This window comes from Theobroma cacao, chromosome 1 (assembly GCF_053813885.1).
Source record: "Theobroma cacao isolate CCN51 chromosome 1, ASM5381388v1, whole genome shotgun sequence".
Lineage (NCBI taxonomy): Eukaryota > Viridiplantae > Streptophyta > Magnoliopsida > Malvales > Malvaceae > Theobroma > Theobroma cacao.
The window spans coordinates 1,310,477-1,328,355 of record NC_142639.1 but is presented as its reverse complement, the minus strand read 5'-3'; the positions used below and the strand labels follow the sequence as shown (position 1 = coordinate 1,328,355).

The 17,879-nt window shown below is 35.4% G+C and overlaps 2 protein-coding genes, 2 long non-coding RNA genes and 1 pseudogene across 7 annotated transcripts; 4 read left to right on the top strand and 1 right to left on the bottom strand.

Moving 5' to 3' along the window:
• The first annotated feature begins 6 nt into the window (after window positions 1-6).
• LOC18610873 (AAA-ATPase At3g50940-like) lies at window positions 7-1,715 on the top strand (annotated as a pseudogene).
• A 687-nt stretch (window positions 1,716-2,402) lies between these two features.
• Window positions 2,403-5,487, bottom strand: LOC18610871 (AAA-ATPase At5g17760-like). 2 transcript variants are annotated; one of them, XM_007046784.3, is made up of 3 exons: window positions 4,269-5,487; window positions 3,513-3,620; window positions 2,403-3,134 (listed from the first exon to the last, which is right to left on the bottom strand). In XM_007046784.3, the coding sequence occupies exons 1-3, from the start codon at window positions 5,250-5,252 to the stop codon at window positions 2,652-2,654; spliced, it is 1,575 nt and encodes a 524-aa protein (XP_007046846.2). In that variant the 5' UTR covers window positions 5,253-5,487; the 3' UTR covers window positions 2,403-2,651. The 2 variants fall into 2 exon arrangements, with proteins under 2 accessions (XP_007046846.2, XP_007046847.2); XM_007046785.3 differs by lacking the exon at window positions 3,513-3,620 and having other exon boundaries at window positions 4,269-5,483.
• Window positions 5,488-5,838: 351 nt separating this feature from the next.
• Window positions 5,839-6,514, top strand: LOC108662473 (uncharacterized). Its single transcript, XR_001928334.2, has 2 exons — window positions 5,839-5,928; window positions 6,015-6,514. It is a non-coding gene; the product is annotated as an uncharacterized LOC108662473 (long non-coding RNA).
• Window positions 6,515-8,364: 1,850 nt separating this feature from the next.
• LOC148764415 (uncharacterized) lies at window positions 8,365-10,614 on the top strand. The gene is made up of 2 exons (XR_016025324.1): window positions 8,365-8,572; window positions 10,285-10,614. It is a non-coding gene; the product is annotated as an uncharacterized LOC148764415 (long non-coding RNA).
• Window positions 10,615-14,235: 3,621 nt separating this feature from the next.
• On the top strand, window positions 14,236-16,971 carry LOC18610868 (AAA-ATPase At2g18193-like). 3 transcript variants are annotated; one of them, XM_018124963.2, is made up of 3 exons: window positions 14,236-14,497; window positions 14,729-15,819; window positions 16,230-16,971. In XM_018124963.2, the coding sequence occupies exons 1-3, from the start codon at window positions 14,443-14,445 to the stop codon at window positions 16,641-16,643; spliced, it is 1,560 nt and encodes a 519-aa protein (XP_017980452.2). In that variant the 5' UTR covers window positions 14,236-14,442; the 3' UTR covers window positions 16,644-16,971. The 3 variants fall into 3 exon arrangements, with proteins under 3 accessions (XP_017980452.2, XP_007046842.3, XP_088659055.1); XM_007046780.3 differs by having other exon boundaries at window positions 14,247-14,497; window positions 16,227-16,971; XM_088802929.1 differs by lacking the exon at window positions 14,236-14,497 and adding an exon at window positions 14,508-14,572 and having other exon boundaries at window positions 16,227-16,971.
• The last annotated feature ends 908 nt before the right edge of the window (window positions 16,972-17,879 follow it).

The window sequence follows — 17,879 nt, the reverse complement described above, 5'->3', positions numbered from 1 at the left end:
CCTATGTGCCGGTCATGATAAAGGCACCGATCTACGTTTCAGAAACTCTAGGGAAAAACATTTCCACCATGCGCTCCTCCAAGTCCAATAACCTCTCTTCTGAATCTATAATGAACAAATTCCCAAAATCTCTTTCAACCATGTTTCCATCTGCAGCATCAGCTTTCACTACCAACGCCTCAATTAGTACTTCACTGATGCTCTTCCGGTCAATATTCAATGATCTCATACCTGACCCTCTCCGGAGGCAAATCGTCTCTGCTTTGAGTTCCTTGTTCAGGTTTTGCACTGGTAAACAAACTGTGGTTATTGAACAAACCGATGGGATCGAACCCAACCAAGTTTTCAATGCTTCAGAAGCTTACTTGAGCACCAAGATTAGCCCTGAAAGCAAAAGACTCAAAGTGAGCAAACGTTCAAAGGACAAGGCGTTGACGTTCAATCTTGTCAAGGGGCAGAGTATCACAGATTCCTTCCAAGGAGTTGAGCTTAAATGGAGGCATGTTTGTCATGAAGTCGAAATGAAAGGTAATCGTAATGATTCCCAAGCAGTTGAAAAAAGATATTTCGAGTTACGTTTCAAGAAGAAATAGAGGGACATTGTCTTGAATTCTTACTTGCCTTTTGTGTTAAAAAGTGCTGAGATGATTGAAAGTGAAGCAAGGGTTTTAAAGATATATACCTTAGGAACTAATCGCTACTACTATTGCAAATTGTGGGAATCCATCAAACTTGAACACCCTGCTACCTTTGACACTTTAGCCCTTGACACAGAGCTGAAAAACATCATTATGGAAGATCTGAATAGGTTTCTTAGGAGGAAGGAATTCTACAAGAGAGTCGGGAAATCATGGAAGCGGGGATACTTGTTGTATGGACCTCCAGGCACTGGCAAATCAAGCTTAATTGCAGCCATGGCTAATTACCTGAAGTTTGATATCTATGATTTGCAGCTTGAAACTATAAAATCTGATTCAGAACTGAGAAAACTGTTGCTGGCTATTGCAAATAAATCAATCCTTGTGACTGAAGATATTGATTGTGCTGCCAGTCTGCCTGATCGTCCAGGGGCTAATGCCAGTGCACATAGGAGTAGTGGTTAGGAAAAGCAGGTTCGTGCTAAAATAAAAAATTTTACTAATTGAATGCGTCTTTTTTTCCTGTTGATTTCATGTTAATGCATCTGATAAACCTGAATCTGTACAGTTGACGCTGTCTGGACTATTGAACTTCAGAGACGGCTTGTGGTCAAGTTGTGGAGACGAGAGGATCATCGTGCTGACCACCAACCACAAGCAGAGGCTCGACCCAGCTTTGTTGCGCCCTGGAAGAATGGACATGCACATTAACATGTCCTACTGCACCACTCAGGCTTTCAGGATTTTGGCCTCAAACTACTTAGGAACCAAAGGCGAGCACCGGCTATTCAGGGATATCGATGAGCTGCTGGAGGCAACCAAGGTGACTCCCGCACAAGTTGCTGAAGAGCTAATGAAGAATGAGGATGCTGATACTGCACTCGAAGCATTCTTTACTTTCCTCAAGCAGAAGAAAATTGAAGACGATGAACTTGAGCAAGAAGCCTCAAAAGGAAATGAGATTCAAGAATCCAGAGAACAGGAGAAAATTGAGGGCAAGTCTCTCAAGAAATTAGAAACCACACCATGCAAGAATACTGCTTGAGCAGTTGATGATTCTACTTTTATAATGTTATTTTCCCCTTTTCAATTTATTTAGATTTACAAACTATATGTAAAAAAATTACTAATTACTATGAATATAGTTTGGATCGATTATGAAACGTTAACGAATCAATTTCATAAATAATTATATATCAAAATCTAAAAAATATAGATCTTATTGTATGGATGAATACTGACAATGATTAAAAGCTAAATAAAAATAAAAAGTAAATTTTATCTCTAATTTTTACGGTTTTAACTATTCTGACATGATATTTTATAATTTTTTTTTAAAAAAAAGTCACGTAGTATTAGATGAAAAAAATTAAAATTATTATAAAATATATGTACATATAAAATTTACTTATAAAATGAATTATACTTGATAAAGATATTACCACGTGTGTATTTTGAGAATAAAAGATGACTTTGGAAAAAGAAGCTTTGCAAGTGTGGCCTTGTTTTTTTCTCTTACACTCCGAAAGTTAGCAAGCCAGGACCCATTTGTTCGGAATTTTATATACTGAAATAGACTTGGTCTGTGTGTTTTCACCGAGAAAGATATCAATAGGAGCAAAGGCTATAAAGCTACAAGGGCTAAAGAAGACCCCTTCAGTTTCAATTCTGATCTGTTCTTCTGGTGTGCGCTGCAATAAATAACAATTACCAGTGTTTTCTAAATCCATTGGGATAAAATGACTGACCAACGTATCCATAACGTCAAAAGAAACTGCTGCTAACAGTTTTCATGCTAAAATTTTTTTCTGGGGGGATAGGGGAGCATTAACAGTCGGATTCTTGATTTGTACACAATGTAGATCTCTTGGGGATTGAAGAAGTGACATTTCATTTAAAGCAGTGAAATCTCAACCCAACTCTGCTGCTAAAGATAAGTGAACACTACTACCCAGAGTGAAGCAGTAAGTCATGCAAGTAGTTTTAATGGAAAATTAGACTAATTGCTAGTGATTACAAGTTTCTTCTCCTACTGCACTTTCTTCTAGTGATCCTAGGAGACCTACGCTTGTTCTCAACTTTCTGTCTTTTTGATTCTCTAACCCCGAACTTGGTTGCATCTTTGTCCATTGGTTCATTGCCTTCCAGCTTCTTCCTCTTGAGGAGCTTGACGAGTCCTCCGAGTGCAATGTCAACATCTTCACTTTTCATCAACTCTTCAGCAACTTGTGCGGGAGTTATCTCTGTGTTCTTTAGCAAGCCTTCAATCTCATCGAAAAGGTGGTGGTGGCCACGAATTCCCAGGTAATTTGAGGCCAAGAGCCTGAATCCTTGGGGTTTGCAGTAGGACATGTGAATGTGCATGTCCATGCGCCCAGGCCGCAACAGAGCAGGATCTAACCTGTCCTTGTGGTTAGTGGTGAATATGATAATTCTCTCATCTCCACAGCTAGACCATAATCCATCAATGAAGTTAAGCAGGCCTGACAGAGTTAACTGCAGAAAATTTTTATCAGGAACATCACCAGGGTAGTATTTTCTAAATGCCACGTTGAGTGAAAAAGATAACAGAACTACAGAATACAAAAGATGGGGTCCAATTTCTTTGCGATACAAGCATAACCACTACAGTTTCTTCTACATTTGACAAAATCTTAACTCACATTTGAGAATTGCTTGAGCTCAATTTTTTGATTCTAAGCATGGTACAGCTTGAACTAGTTTAATTTAATAGACATTTGGATTTAAAATTGACCCCATAAAACTTGGTTAGGGTCACAATCTTGTACACAAGGATAAAAAGGAAGGCCTCCAAAGTAAACACTATTGGGCTCTGCAAAATTAGCTGTATTTGTAAATAAGGTAAGAGCTCACTGTATGCTGGAGTCCAGAACGAGCATAATCTGTGAGACAGTCTTGAGGAGTAAATCTTCGTTCCAGCTCCCTGTCATATGGTCCATCCTCATGGAAGAGGAAGACAGACTAACCTTTCCAAATGATATGCAAAGGGCGAATAGATTTAATAACTAGATTGGAAATTGAAATTAGAATGAAAGATGCATTGAACCATGACGCTTGTAGTAAGGTACAAAGGTCTAATTCTGGATAGACCAACGAACAATTGTTATGACTTGGACAAGCTAAAAGCCAGGATATTGTTCAATGAACCACAGGACATGAAAAGACAGGTCCGAAAAGGACATCGACATCATTATATATGATGACTTTACATACCAGGAAAGATCTTTTCCTTGATCAGCAATCCACCCTAAACAATTGCCTAATTAGAATTTCTCATTTTGAAAAAATTAGCTTTGTGCAATGAGTGCGTCCAGAGGAGGTAAAGTGGGAATCGACAAGGAAAGGCTGGGAAAGCATATGAAGTGGGGACAGCCCTATTTGGACGGTAGCACCTTTGTCCGGAGCATGCTGAAACACTTTCTCTGTTCCAGTTTCCAGTTGAAACCAGCTTTTTGGGCCAATAATAGTACTGAATGAACGCTTAGTGAAGTCATGTTTATAATTAAAATAATCCTACGAGTTTTAAGTTTAATGTCCTCTAACTCATAAATTTTCTGATGAAAATTAGTATAAACGTGTAACTATCTTTTAATGGTAAAATAGCCAAACCTGTACGTGTTGATCAGGTTGTTTGCGTCCATCCCCATGCCGTCGATCAGGTAGATCAACACTGCAATCAATGTCTTCAATCACAAGAATTGATCTATTTCCTGTTGCTAACAGCAATTTTCTCAAGTCAGAATCCCGCATTATGTTAGCAAGCTGCAAGTCATACACATCAAACTTGAGATAATTTGCCACGGCCGCAACCAAACTTGATTTTCCGGTGCCTGGAGGTCCATACAACAAGTAACCGCGCTTCCATGCTCTCCCAACCCTCTTATAAAACTCCTTCCTCTTAACAAACCTGTTCAGATCGTCCATTACATCATTTTTCACCTCCGGGTCCATGGCTAATGTCTCAAAAGTTGCTGGATGTTCAAGATTGATGGATTCCCACTTTATTCCTCCATAGTTTTGCATGTTGAGCGTGAACATCTTCAAAACCCTTTGTTCATCTTTAACTGCCTTTGATCTCTCGAGAACATAAGACACATAAGAATTTAAGACTATGTCTTTGTGTTTCTTGTGGAAACTAAGCTCAAATGAACGCTTCTCAGCTCTTGGAGGAAAATGATCATTGGGGTTGTTACTCTTTTCTGCTTCTGCGCAAACAAATCTCCACTTAAGCTCAACGCCTTCATAGAAATCAACAATCTTCTCACCTTTCTCAAGCCGAATTGTTAAGTTCTTCTCTTTCGGGGTTTTGCTTATTTTGAGCCTCTCGGTGTTGGGACTGATCCTGGTGCACAAGTAAATCTCCGATGCATCATAGACTTGGTTTCTTGCCATACCATTGGATTCTTCTATAACCAGAGTGAGTATTGGAGAGCGAGGCTTAAAGAAGTACCGCACGGTTGAGAAGAGATAGTTCCGGATAGGGTAAGGTATGAGATCGTTGGCCATGGATCGAAAAAGCATGATGGAGGCAGTCATGGAAGCATAGGCCGAGAATATTGATGATGGAGAAGGCATTTCTTTGGTCGAAAACATGGTTGCAATTGCAGGCCCAAAGCTACAAGAGAAGGTGTTGTTTCAAGGTTCTCAGAATTGAGCTGTGCACAGTGAACTTCAGGTGGTTTTCAATATCATTTGGCTGAGGTGCAAGTAAACTTGTAAAGGCAAAGCTCAGCAGAAGTAAATGATCAGACTGTTCTCCGACTATGACTAAATAAAAAGGAACTGTAACAAATGAACAGTAAACATGGATTCTCATTATTTTAATAAATTAATTTCATGACCTAATGTATTTCTTGGAGTGCTTGGATGTAGTACGACTTATCAATTTATTAGGTTGCAAAATTTTAAAAAGATACAACTATTATTTTACTCTTTGCCAACCCTGTATCATAATCCACTAAGTTCATCTTTTTTCTGCTTCTGTGATTGGCATTTCTAAAATGAGCAAATTTAATTAATTCTTTCGTTAAATGAAAAGTTAAAGAACTGTCGTAGTTTATTGATTAATTTGTCATTGGAAAGTAGCAAAAGAGATATCCATATTCAAGATTTATACTTTTAACTTGACCAAGAAGCTATTGCTTTTTGAGGGTACGTGTTTACTGATGGCTGGCGGAAGCACACGCGAGAACGCACAAAAGTGAGCTCTCATCCCATCTGATAGCTTTTTCGATTTAAAGAGAAGGTTGCCCTGCAGGGTGTTTTACAGGTTCGCAGGGTGTGCTGAATCATTGCTTGCTTCAAACCCTTGGGCCGTTTTCTACAAAACGTTTCTTTTTGCTGTGTTTTTCGCAGGTACTTGTCTTTCTTTCATGCTTGGGTACTTGGATTTTGGAGACACCGGCTGGGAAGAAAAGTGTTTTAGATAAGAGAATATTCGATCGCCAACGCATTGCAAATCTTTGGAATGTTACTACACGCTATTGCCATGCCAATGGGCTTTTGTGAACAAGAATCTTATATCAGGTTTGGGCTTTATTACAAGACATCGTGGCAATCATAGTCCCAGGAAGAAGATTGAACGTGCAGGACCTTTTCAGGATTGACATTTTTACATTTTGCAAGTGACAGGGAATTGGTGTTAGAAGAGATGGGATACTGTTTCGGGCGAATTTACCTGTGAAGCAATACATCACTAATCCACTTAGGGGTCAAAAAAAAGTTTGATTGCCTACCTTTTTTCTTTTTCACGTCATATATGTCATAACAAGGAAAAAAACCTTGTCAGGAGAATCTCATACTGTGACCCTTCTCAACTTCTCATATCATCTTATCAATCAGACATTAACGAAAAAGTGACGGTGCAAAAGTCTACAACATCTCGGCATGGGTTTCTTTTTCTTGCAGCAAATAGTTGTTGTAACATCCTTCTTTATTCCCCCCTCCCTCTTCTTTTCTTTCCCTTTTTATTTTTTTGTCTAATCTGGATTAGCATTTCATTATTTGATGAAAAAAAATATGGAGTCAAGCTTTTCTTGGACAATTCAAGCCCTATTCTCTTACTTGTTACTGCTCATTTGGGCCGAATGTTAACATTTATAACTTGAGCACCGACTCTTTTACTTTTGGTTTTATGGTCTTCAATGGGTTCTTGAGGTCGGGCCAAATGCAACATCAAACTGGGATCAGGAATTCCTCGATTCCTTTCCCCGCTCTAGTTGATCGACCTGACGAACGCTACAAAAACTCGTGAAGCCCACTGGTGCATTAGCTACTTTGCCTGTAAACGTCAGCCATCCCTTCGTGCTTAATACTCAAGTTCTCTGGAGTAAAGCCCTGGATTGTTTTTCTTTCTCCTGGTGCATTCAGAAACTGCAGTCATGACTCTTCTCGGGGTTGCTTTCCTTCAGCTGAAAATCAGAGTTGGGAAGCTGTGGTCTCAGGACAAGGTGACTACCGAATTGCCGCGAGCGGTAGAAGTTGTTGACGTTTTTCAGAACATCGTTGTTAAATGGCGCTCTTGCCTAGAACCCAAAATTTTACGGTGCTAATACTGGAAGGAGGTGCTACAAGCTACGTTTTCCTGAAAAGCATAGAGGAAATATCATGCGTGATTATCTGAATCATGTATTGAGTCAATACAGATTGTTGACAAAAGAAGAAAAAGGTTCCAAGGCTTCATAGAATACTGCCAGAGTTTAGTAAGCAATAAAAATCCAAGGATTTGCAGCATCCAGCCACATTTGACACACTCACCGTGGATCCAGGGTTAAAGCAGACTATCCTGGATGATTTAGACAGGTTTATTTCAAGGAAGGATTTATATAGAACGATTGCGAAGGGTTGGAAGCGAGGGTTTACGGTACTCCTGCGACTGGGAAATCAAGCCTTGCTGCTATGGCAAAATATTTGAAATTTGATGTGTTCGACATGCAGCTCACCAGTATTCCATCTAAGTCAGATTTGAGGAAGGCATTACTAGGCGATCAAATTTCATCCTCATTAACTATGTTAATTAGCTATATCACACGTACTCTTCACTTTACTTTAATATTCCCAGTCTTCACTTCACATAATTCATTAGATTCTATTTGGTTTCTTTTATTCTCTAACCAATGGTAGTTACTTTGGTGTTACATTGCCTACTTAATTCCATAGATGGATTGCGGTCAAGCTGTGGAGAGGAGCGAATCGTTGTATTCACCACCAATCAAAAAGATAAACCAGACCCTGCATTGCTTCGTCCAGGCCGGATAGACGTGCTCATTAACATGTCTTACTGCAGCAGTCAAGGGTTCCGATTGGTCTCCAATTATCTTGACGTACATGGTCAGCACCCTCTCTTGGAACAAATTGACAGCATTTAAGTGCAAACTAAGCATCTGACTAAGATAATTAGAGTATATATATTTATATATTTATACTCTGTCCATTATCCTTTTTATTTATCTCATGAGAATGTCTCAAGATAGATTTTTTACATTATCGAAATATATTTTACTTTTTCCATAATCTTAATTTATTATTAATTTTTTTAAGCTTTTTGAATGTAAAAAGTATTATTATACAAAGTTTATATCTTAGAATATACAAAAATCAAAGTTTTTTTTATAAGTATACATGAATGTCTGAGACAAAGAATAAGAACAGAAGGTTTACATTTTAAAGGCGGTAAACAAACAGAATTAGCTACGTGGAGCTTCAGGAAGGGATTTCAGTTTGCTACAATGAGGTCCCCAAGTTTTGCCACGTGGAGGTTGGAGGAGCGAAGTTCTGATGAGAAGGAAAGTTATGATGGGTTTGGTGTTTCGAGTCGTGCGCCTTTTCAGAAGCGTGTGTGATGTTCACGGGATGGTGTGCGTAGCTTGCTTTCCATGCTTTCATTTCATGTCCGACTTGCTTTTGAAATTTGGGTGAGGAGTTTTTCTTATATTTTTTTGGGTACTACACAACCTTCCTTACTTCCTTTTTGAGTTTGCGTTCTTCATTCTTTGATTTGTATGCTTTGTTGTTCGTGATTTCTCTCTTTGAGTTTGGTTGGTTTGTTTTACTGTTTCCAGTACTTTGTGCCTTTCTCTGTTTTGATTTTGCGTTTTTCTTCTCCGGGGTTTTCCTTCCATTTTTGATTGTTGTCTCTCTTTTTCCAGTTTTATTTTGTGCTTTTTTTTCTTCTTTCCGGCTTTCATTGTTCTTTCTTGGTTCCATTAGTTATAAAAAATTAATTTTTATTACTCCCATTTAAGTTTGGGTATTTCTAAAAACTAATTTTTCCTTCGTTCCATTATTTATTTTTATAGCTGTGTTTTTGACCTTATCTCTTAGTTGCTGTGAAAGAATGAGCCTTTTGATGTTTTTTTGTTTGTTTACTGTCATCTTCGATCTGTTGATAAAAACCTGTCATGGTTTTTCATTGGTTGTTTATTGATGTGATCATGAACGTGAGAACATTCAATCTGAATTACTGGATAGTTTACATAGATATTAATCATTTGTCTGGTCATCTCTGGTTTTGGTTCTAGCTCAAGTTTTGGAGATTTTAAGTTTATCTTTAAAACAGGAATATAGGTGGAATTGGGAGGATGAAGACTCAACAGTTTGTCCTAGCTGCAGCATTTTATCGATGATTGTTAGCTGAAAAATTAAAAATAGAGCAACCTATGTTTAAATATTTTCTTATCGTTTCCTTCATTAATAAATTTGATTTTTTTCCTCTGCAAAATAAACTATGTAAATGTTCTGAATGATTTCTTGGTGATGGGCAAAGACAAGCCAAGCGTCGAATTCAATGAACATCTGATTGTAATTTTCAATTTGTTTTGGTTCCTTATTTGTTGCTCATTCATAATCATTTAGTTATTTTATGAGCTTTTATTTGCGTTCATTGAGGTTTTAGGTTAGCATTCATGGTTCATAGGTTGTCAAAAAAGATCTAGACATCTTAATTTAATGAACATCATGTGCAGACCTCTCCTTAGTTTCTCTTTCTTTCTTCCATTGATATTTTTTTGTTCTCTCACATGTTCAGATAAAAGCAAACAGCATAAAAGAACTACAGACTATTTATCTGTGTGCTGTTTTCCTTATTAGTCTCTTTAATATGACAACAATGTAATTATTTCTATAAATAGTTTGTAAGAAATTTATTTACAATAGCACATGAAAGTTACAAAATTGAATCTAATGTGGAGTTGCTGGGTAGTTCTTAACTGATTTCTTTTCTGCCTTCTTATCTTTGCTTCTTATGATTTTAAAAACTCAATTCACTTTTTGCTGTATCCTCAACCATCACGTTACGTTATAGTTTTTTCCTTTTATACGCTTTCTTTTTCTTTTTTATTATCTTCACAGATATTTTGGGAACATGGTATGTTCAAATTCAACCAACTCTAAGAATTAGCTGTAATTGTTGAATGACAAAGTATTGAGGAGTAATGTATTGAGTAGTAGTATTGCTTTTACATTCTGTTTTGCAAAGGTTACTAGGAGAAGGGACAAACCCAACTCCAAGGTATGAATGCTTGTGTTTCTTACTTCTGTGTGTTGTAGTTATTCTGTCTAAAATTGTTTGTCAAGAAGAATGAGATTTCTTCATTTGATGTACTTATTTTATGAAATTTTGTTCCAGAGAACCAGCAGATGACAGAACAAAAAGAAAGGTAGAGACATGGTTAGAAGCAATGAAACGTAGAAGATGATTTTGTTTTTTTTCTGAAGTCACTTCCGTAGCAATTGTAGAAAAGAGTTCTTTGTTTGATTCGTGTGGATGAGAATCATGCAATGATGGCTTGCTACTTAAGTGCATACAATGCAGGGGAAATGAGGCTTCTTACAACATGTCTTCTTTTTTGGTTTTTTCTCCATTTTGAGGCACTTTTGTTTATATATTTTTTAAATTTTATTAAATGTATGAAATTCTCTGTATTTGAGCAAACAAAGTTTGTTATTTTTTTCACTTTATTTTTTTGTATGTAACTAATTTAGATATTTATTTAATTTTTTTCAACTTTGTTGTTTTTTTATTATGAAAAATAGGTTACTCTGTACTTAACTAAGTTAATATATAACCGTAATGCTGGAAATACATTAATAAAATCATTATACTCTACTACTTATTAAATTTAATCGAAATTACTTAAGTTGCAAAATTACTTTAATAGCTTTTATAGTAAGATACAATATAATACATGATAGTCCATATTTTATCCTAATTTTGTTCTTTAAGTACTAACTTTTTGTAAGCTAAGTGGAAATAAATGTACAAATTTGTAAAGAATCGTACAACAATCTTTTACTTTGTGGTTAACATTACAGCAACTTTTGTTTGTAGATATTTTTGCCAATACTTCTTTTAGTACTAACAAATCCAACTCATAAAGTTTTGTCTCCAACCAAATAAATTGTAACGACTTATCTTTGGTCTTTATCGACGTTCGAGACTTTCAAAAAAAAATTTTTTTTACTAAGTCTCGAATAAGCTTCATTTAAAACTTTTGTTAGATTCATTAAATATATATAATCACGAGCATAAGTGAATATTAATAATTAAATTATTATCTACTTCATTCAAAATAATAACAATTTACGTTTATAAGTTAACAATATTTTTCAACATCTAGCAAATTTCGTTATGACACAACTCTAAACAGCGAAGTAATTCAGAGAGGAGTTAGGAGGTGCCTTTACCTACTATACGGTGAACTGTATGTATCGAAAATTACATGTTAGACTGATCTCTATCTGTAAAAAGGGAAAATAAGAGAGGTATGAATCTCATAGACTCAGTGATCATCGACTCCGTGAGTAGGCAAAGAGAGAAATCAAACATAAAGATGGAATGTTTATAAACTTAGCAGTAAGAGTAGAAAATACATTCCATAAAACTAAGAAATTTTGTTTTTATACTTTACATTCTTAAAAATAATAATTCTCAAGTAAACATGTATGAAAACAGTTGTGTTTAGGATATTAGAAAATCTTTTAACCCCGACATCCAGTCAACATTAAATTCAATGACAAGTAAAAAATGAAAATTCTCAAATATAAAAAGACGAATTAATTAATCACCAATGAATAGGTAAATTTCATTTGTCATTAAATAAATAAAACTTTTTAAGTATTAATGCTATACATAGTGAAATAAAAATCTATAAGTGAGCATCATCTTCGGGTAGGTTTAATATAGCCCTTAGGCTTACTCTCTTAGACATCATCATTTACTCGTGAGAACTGCCCACGCCATCATATGAATCGAGATTTCATGTCCCCCTTTACTTACTCATGAAAACTACTCACGCCACCATATATAAATCGAGATTTCAGGTCTCCCTTTACCTATCCGTGAGAACTATTCAAGCCACCACATATAAATCAAGGTTTCAAGTCTCCCTTTACCTATTCGTAGAAACTACCAACGTCACCCAATATAAATCGAGACTTCAAATCTCCATTTTTAAATTAAATATCAATAATCGACAATTTCTATTTTGTGCACAAATATCACACTTGACCTGATGTGGTAACAAGTCCTACCCAGAGTATCTCAATCACGTTAAAATAAAATTATTACAATTTAATACATTTGCATAACAGAACAGATTAAAAGTCGTATAATCATAAAATGAATATTGTGCATAATTTACTTCAAAGCATAGCATATTTACCAAATCAGCATGCTAAGGAAAATAAATAATTTATTATCGAATTTTATGAATTAATACAAAAGTTATTAGTCTAAACATCACACAAACTTGTAAGATATGATTTTGGAGTGAAAGTCAATCAAAAATTTATTTCATCGTATTTAAAAATATGTAAATATATATTTTTATATATTATAAAAAATAAATTTAAAATCCGTATCACAAATACAAACAACATAAAGATTTTCTACCAATTCATACTGTTCACAATTTTATCAACTACCAAATGTAACATATATATATTATATTATAAGGATATAATTTTAAAATTTAATACTTACTCATCTTATAATAACAAGACACTACTTCACTATTTTTATTTACCGATCGCTCGTTATTTTTTTCTACTTGTCGTTACAGTGCATTATCTTTATTTATTTCTTTTGAATCTAACAACCCACTTGATTATATATATATATATATATATATATATATTTTTTTTCCCACTATCTCTCTCTACAGCCGACGTCTTCTCTCTTCTCTCTAACCCTAAAATTTCTTTTTTTTTTCCTTACTAACCAACTAGCCAACTAGATCTCTCTTTTTTTTTTTTTTCTACCACCACTTAGGCTCCCATTTCTTTTCCTTCACCAAATTTATTTCTCACTATAGTTGCAGCTCCCATCCTTCCTCCTTCACTCTCAAAACCTACGGCACAACCTTTCCTTTCTCCCTCACAAACCCACCGGCGGCACAATCCTTCCTTTTTCCCTCACAAACCCGACAGCAAAACCCCTCCTTTCTCTCATTCAAACTAGCAGCAACAACTCCTCTTTTCTCCCTCACAAACCCGGCAGCACCAGTCCTTGCTTTCTCTTCCTTTTTCGTGCTATCGGCTGCAATATTTCAAAGATTTCTTTTCTTTTTTTTTTCTTCTTCTCAGGTTTTCTAACTCTTCAGAATCTCTCCCTTCCTTTTTCTTCCCTCACATGGCCGGCCCTCACCTTCACTTCCTTTCCTTACTTTCTCTATTTTTTATTATTTTATCGTATCCTTCTCTCCAGTTGGTCACATGGGCGGCTAGTCCATTAACTCATTCTTTCTTTGACTTTTTCTTGCCTTTTTCTCTTTCATCTCTTGTATATCACTTGACCGGCTACCTCCTTCACTTCATTAAAAATGAATTTAGAGTCCTTTTTAATTCGCATGGGCGGCTGCCCATCTCTTTGACCAATTTTTTTGGTTATATTGATGTGCTGCCATTCGTTTTGGGAGAAACCGACTTGCATTGTCCCCGTCACTCTCTTTTTATTTTATTTTCATATCTTTACTCCATTTCACTCTCAATTTTTTTTATTTTATTATTTATTTATTTTATTTTATTAAAATAATAAAATTTACATATGAATTATCAACTTTATTTATTTACTACACCACTCTTCAACTTTCGTATTTTAAAATTTAATATTTTTGATGCATTTAAAAATTTTAATTTTTGTTTATTTTTCTTTTGTTATATACGTACAATCAAAATATTAAAATTATATTTCAATATGATGTTATTATAATAATTTAAATATTTATTTATTCGTATTAACTCGATTTAATAAAATCTCTTGGATATAATTATCGTTAATTTTTTTCAAATTTTTTTTTTATTTCTTCTCTCTCACTTAAATTAATTATATAATTTTTTATGATTAATTTTGATAACATATAAAATATTAATATTTTAAAATTATTTTATTTATAAAATAATATTTTATTTTAAAATATTATTTCCACCGTAATCGTGGTTCGATGCTTAATTTACATCAAAGACACTTTTTATTTTATCGGTAGAATCTTATTAATGATTAAATAAAATATATAAATAGTTTTTTATTTCACCCCAATGTATACGCAGGGGGTCAATAGCACAATGTGAAAGGAGAATGTGGAAGATCTACAAGGACGACATTTGGTAGACTTTCCAAGTCTTTGCCTGTTTTTCCATTGGGAATCAGGCTCTTTTATTATTGCTACGTAGTCTATGGAGCAGGTAGTGAGACTAAAAAATGACCAGGAAAGCCAAAACCACCTTCCTGTGACCAACTGTCATCGATAGGCAGTCGACAAAGACACGCAATTCGTGCTGTTTGTCTATGACAAATGATGCCTGTAATGTCTCTACATTGACAAAGAATAATTACTTAATCAGTAAGTCCCATTATTGCTGACTATGGCAACTTGGCAGCAAGACCCTTCTCAATCATTTCAGAAGCTGCATTTAAAGTATGTGTTATGTTAGTCTTGATTCTCAATGGCTAAGGCAACTTCGCAGCATGACCCTTCTCAATCATTTCATAAACTGCATTTAAAGTATGTGTTATGTTAGTCTTGATTCTCTTCGATGGTAGCTTGATTAAGTTTTTTTTTTTTTTTTGAAAGGTGGTTTATTCGCCTTGGGAATAGCCCATAAAAATAGACAGTCTCTCGGTGTCTCAGGCATCCGTTCCCACCCTACCTCTGAACTCTTTGCTTCTTTGCTTTTGATTCCGCAAACGGCTTCCATGTCTTCTCCATCGGAAATTTCCAACACTGTATCCAAAGTGTTCTCTGTCTGTGCGTCGTTAGCGGGATTCATCATGCTGCTCTGGCCCATGGCCCAAGAACTGATTTCCGACCAGGTCAGATCCTATCTTTCTTCTAACCTTCCCCACTTCTTCAGTCATATCTCGCCTATCGTCACTGTTGAAATCGATGAGAAATGTGGCGTGACTAAGAACGAAGTTTATGAAGCAGCTACGCTCTATGTCAGCACCAGGGTCAGCACCGAAAAAATGCGCCACAAAGTCAACAAAACCAGAGAACAGAAATATTTTACAATCGCCGTCGCGAAGGGGGAACCAGTTGTTGATCAATACGACGGTGTTAAACTAACATGGAGACTTGTTTCCGAGAAAGATGAGTTTGGAGAGCAAAGACTGTTCAAACTCAGCTTCAACAAGAAGCATCATGCAAAAGTATTGACTTCTTACTTACCTTACGTTTGGGACGAAGCTAATATGATCAGAACTCGAAACCGAATGATAAAGCTTTATAGCCGTCAATGTCCATTCAGTGATGACAACGATGACAGAAGAGGTTCTTGGGGTTCCATAATCTTGGAGCACCCAGCTACTTTTGAGACATTGGCTATGGATCCAGATCTGAAGAAGATGATCATGGATGATTTGGAGAGGTTTGTAAGGAGGAAAGAGTATTATAATAAAGTTGGGAAAGCTTGGAAAAGAGGTTACTTGCTATTTGGTCCTTCTGGCACTGGTAAATCCAGTTTGGTTGCTGCCATTGCTAATTATCTCAAATTTGATATATATGATTTTGCGCTCAACAGTGTATCTTCTGATGTTGAATTAAGGAAGATGCTGCTATCAACGAGTAACCGGTCTATAGTGTTGTTTGAAGACATAGATTGCAGCTCTGAGGTTCTTGGACGACAAATTGGCATGCAAAACGAACAGGAACCTCCTAAATTTGGGGTAAGTGCTTTTTCACATTCCAATAACCAAAAAATTAAAGAAGTTTTGATTTTTGACCATTTAATTATCATTTGCATGTGCATGTACACTCCTTGCAAATTTTTGTAACCAAGAATTACTTTCTATTTTGGCTGCAATTTAGGCAAATGGTGTTACTGGATGTCAGTAGAACCCCAGAGTTTTTTTTTAGAACTACCTGAAGATCATCGATAAACCACGAAATTATGATAGTTTGAACAACATTTCAATTACACAAAAGGGAAAATTATGTTCTAGGAGAGAGACCTAAAAGACATGACTAACAACCTTGTAATTTTACTTGTTTAAGTAGTTGTTCATGAACATGTTAAGACATTGCTTTTGCTGACTAAAATGTTGTTTCCTGGGTTTACAATTTTCATGTGCAGCAGTTGACGCTTTCGGGTATCCTGAACTGCATCGATGGTGTGTGTTCAAGCTGCGGGGATGAAAGAATCATCGTATTCACAACCCGCTACAAGGATCGGCTTGACCCTGCTCTGTTGCGTCCTGGTCGAATGGACATGCACATCAACATGTCCTACTGCACCACTTACGGATTCAAGCTCTTAGCTTTTAACCATTTAGGCATCAGCAACGAACACATCCCTTTCCTGGGAGAAATCGATGGCTTGCTAAAGAGTACAGAGACGACCCCAGCAGAGGTAGCAGAGGAATTGATGAGATATGATGATGCTGATGTTGCTCTTCAAGGTCTTGTTGACTTCCTTAAACGCAAGAGGGATGAAGGCAATGAGACCTATAGCAAAGCGACGAATGGTGGTGAAGTTCCTGTTGAAAAGTAATTCTTAATCTGGAAATCAAGCTATTGGAAGTACTGGCGGGAAGCATCAGTCTTGAAGGTTAAAGAAAGGCTTGAAGAGGCAAAGCGTTGTCGTCTTTGGCTGAAGATGCTGGTTGCAAAAACGCTAGTTCATTGTGTCGTTTCTACCGTTACCATTGGCTGTGTTCTAACGGTCTTGGTCATGTCGTTTTGTTTTGTTTCTAGTTTGTTGGCCTTATAAGCACCACTATGGTGCCGTTTTGATTTGTTCTCTTGTTTCTGGCGAGGCTCAACGGTCACGTCTGTTTCTTGTTCATTTTATCGTTAAGCTACTCTTTGATTACAGTGCAGCTGCTTCCTAGATCCGATTTAGTCTCCATAAACTAAAATCTAGAAAATGTTTTCTCTTCTTCTTTTCTGGTTTCCCATTTTCAATATCTCTTCTAGTTTTCCAAAAAAAGCATAACTTCATTTTTCTTCAGATGATATCGAAGTATTAAAGTGATCTTAAGGAAAATTACAGAAGAAAAATTAATAAGCAAAATATTAGTTAGTTTATTGGAAAAATATGAATCTAAGGGGTGTCGTCGTTAGAAGATTTAGGGATCTTGCTCAACTTACTCTTAAAGAGTTAGTTAATGTACTTGAAGGTCTTGAACAAAAGGGAGCTTTTAGGTAGAAAAGTGCAACTGATTTTGCCTTAACGGCAAAGACTAAAATCTTGAAGGTTAGGGGAAGTAGCACTAATAGCATGTTTGGTTGGGAGCTTTTATTCTCAAGAAATTTTGATTTATTTATTTGGTTAAGAAATAGTCTAAGAAACAACCCTTCTATAAAAATGACTATTTTTCAAAATACTCCAAAACTAAGGAATAGCTAATACCATCCTCTTATGGTATTAGCTATTCCATAGTTGAAGAATAAACTCAAAAAATAATAAAAACAAAAATATCCCTTACAAGTTTAAAAAATTACAACTTTATTTGTATAAAATACTATTTTTCTCTCTCCTCCTCTCCTTTGATTTCAATTTTTAATAAAATATTAATATTAAATTATAAATAAAATATTAATATTTAAATTACCAATTATTCATAAAATAAATTATAAATTATTCTTATTTAAAAACAAAATAAATTAAAAATAAATAAGCATAATATCATTTAAATTATATAAAAAATATTAATAATTAAATCATCAATTATTAATATTTTAAATAAATTACCAATTATTAATATTTAAAAAATAAAATAAAATA

What these genes read in the sequence shown, in the direction of transcription:
- LOC18610871 (XM_007046784.3), bottom strand. Translation starts at nt 5,252, where the DNA reads ATGTTTTCGACCAAAGAAATGCCTTCTCCATCATCAATATTCTCGGCC. An exon ending in AACCTGATCAACACGTACAG is followed by an intron (nt 3,621 to 4,268) that starts GTTTGGCTATTT and finishes TGGAAAGGTTAG; the next exon opens with TCTGTCTTCCTCTTCCATGA. An exon ending in GTTCTGGACTCCAGCATACA is followed by an intron (nt 3,135 to 3,512) that starts GTGAGCTCTTAC and finishes AATTTTCTGCAG; the next exon opens with TTAACTCTGTCAGGCCTGCT.
- LOC18610868 (XM_007046780.3), top strand. Translation starts at nt 14,443, where the DNA reads ATGACAAATGATGCCTGTAATGTCTCTACATTGACAAAGAATAATTAC. An exon ending in AAAGAATAATTACTTAATCA is followed by an intron (nt 14,498 to 14,728) that starts GTAAGTCCCATT and finishes TTTTTTTGAAAG; the next exon opens with GTGGTTTATTCGCCTTGGGA. An exon ending in AGGAACCTCCTAAATTTGGG is followed by an intron (nt 15,820 to 16,226) that starts GTAAGTGCTTTT and finishes TTTCATGTGCAG; the next exon opens with CAGTTGACGCTTTCGGGTAT.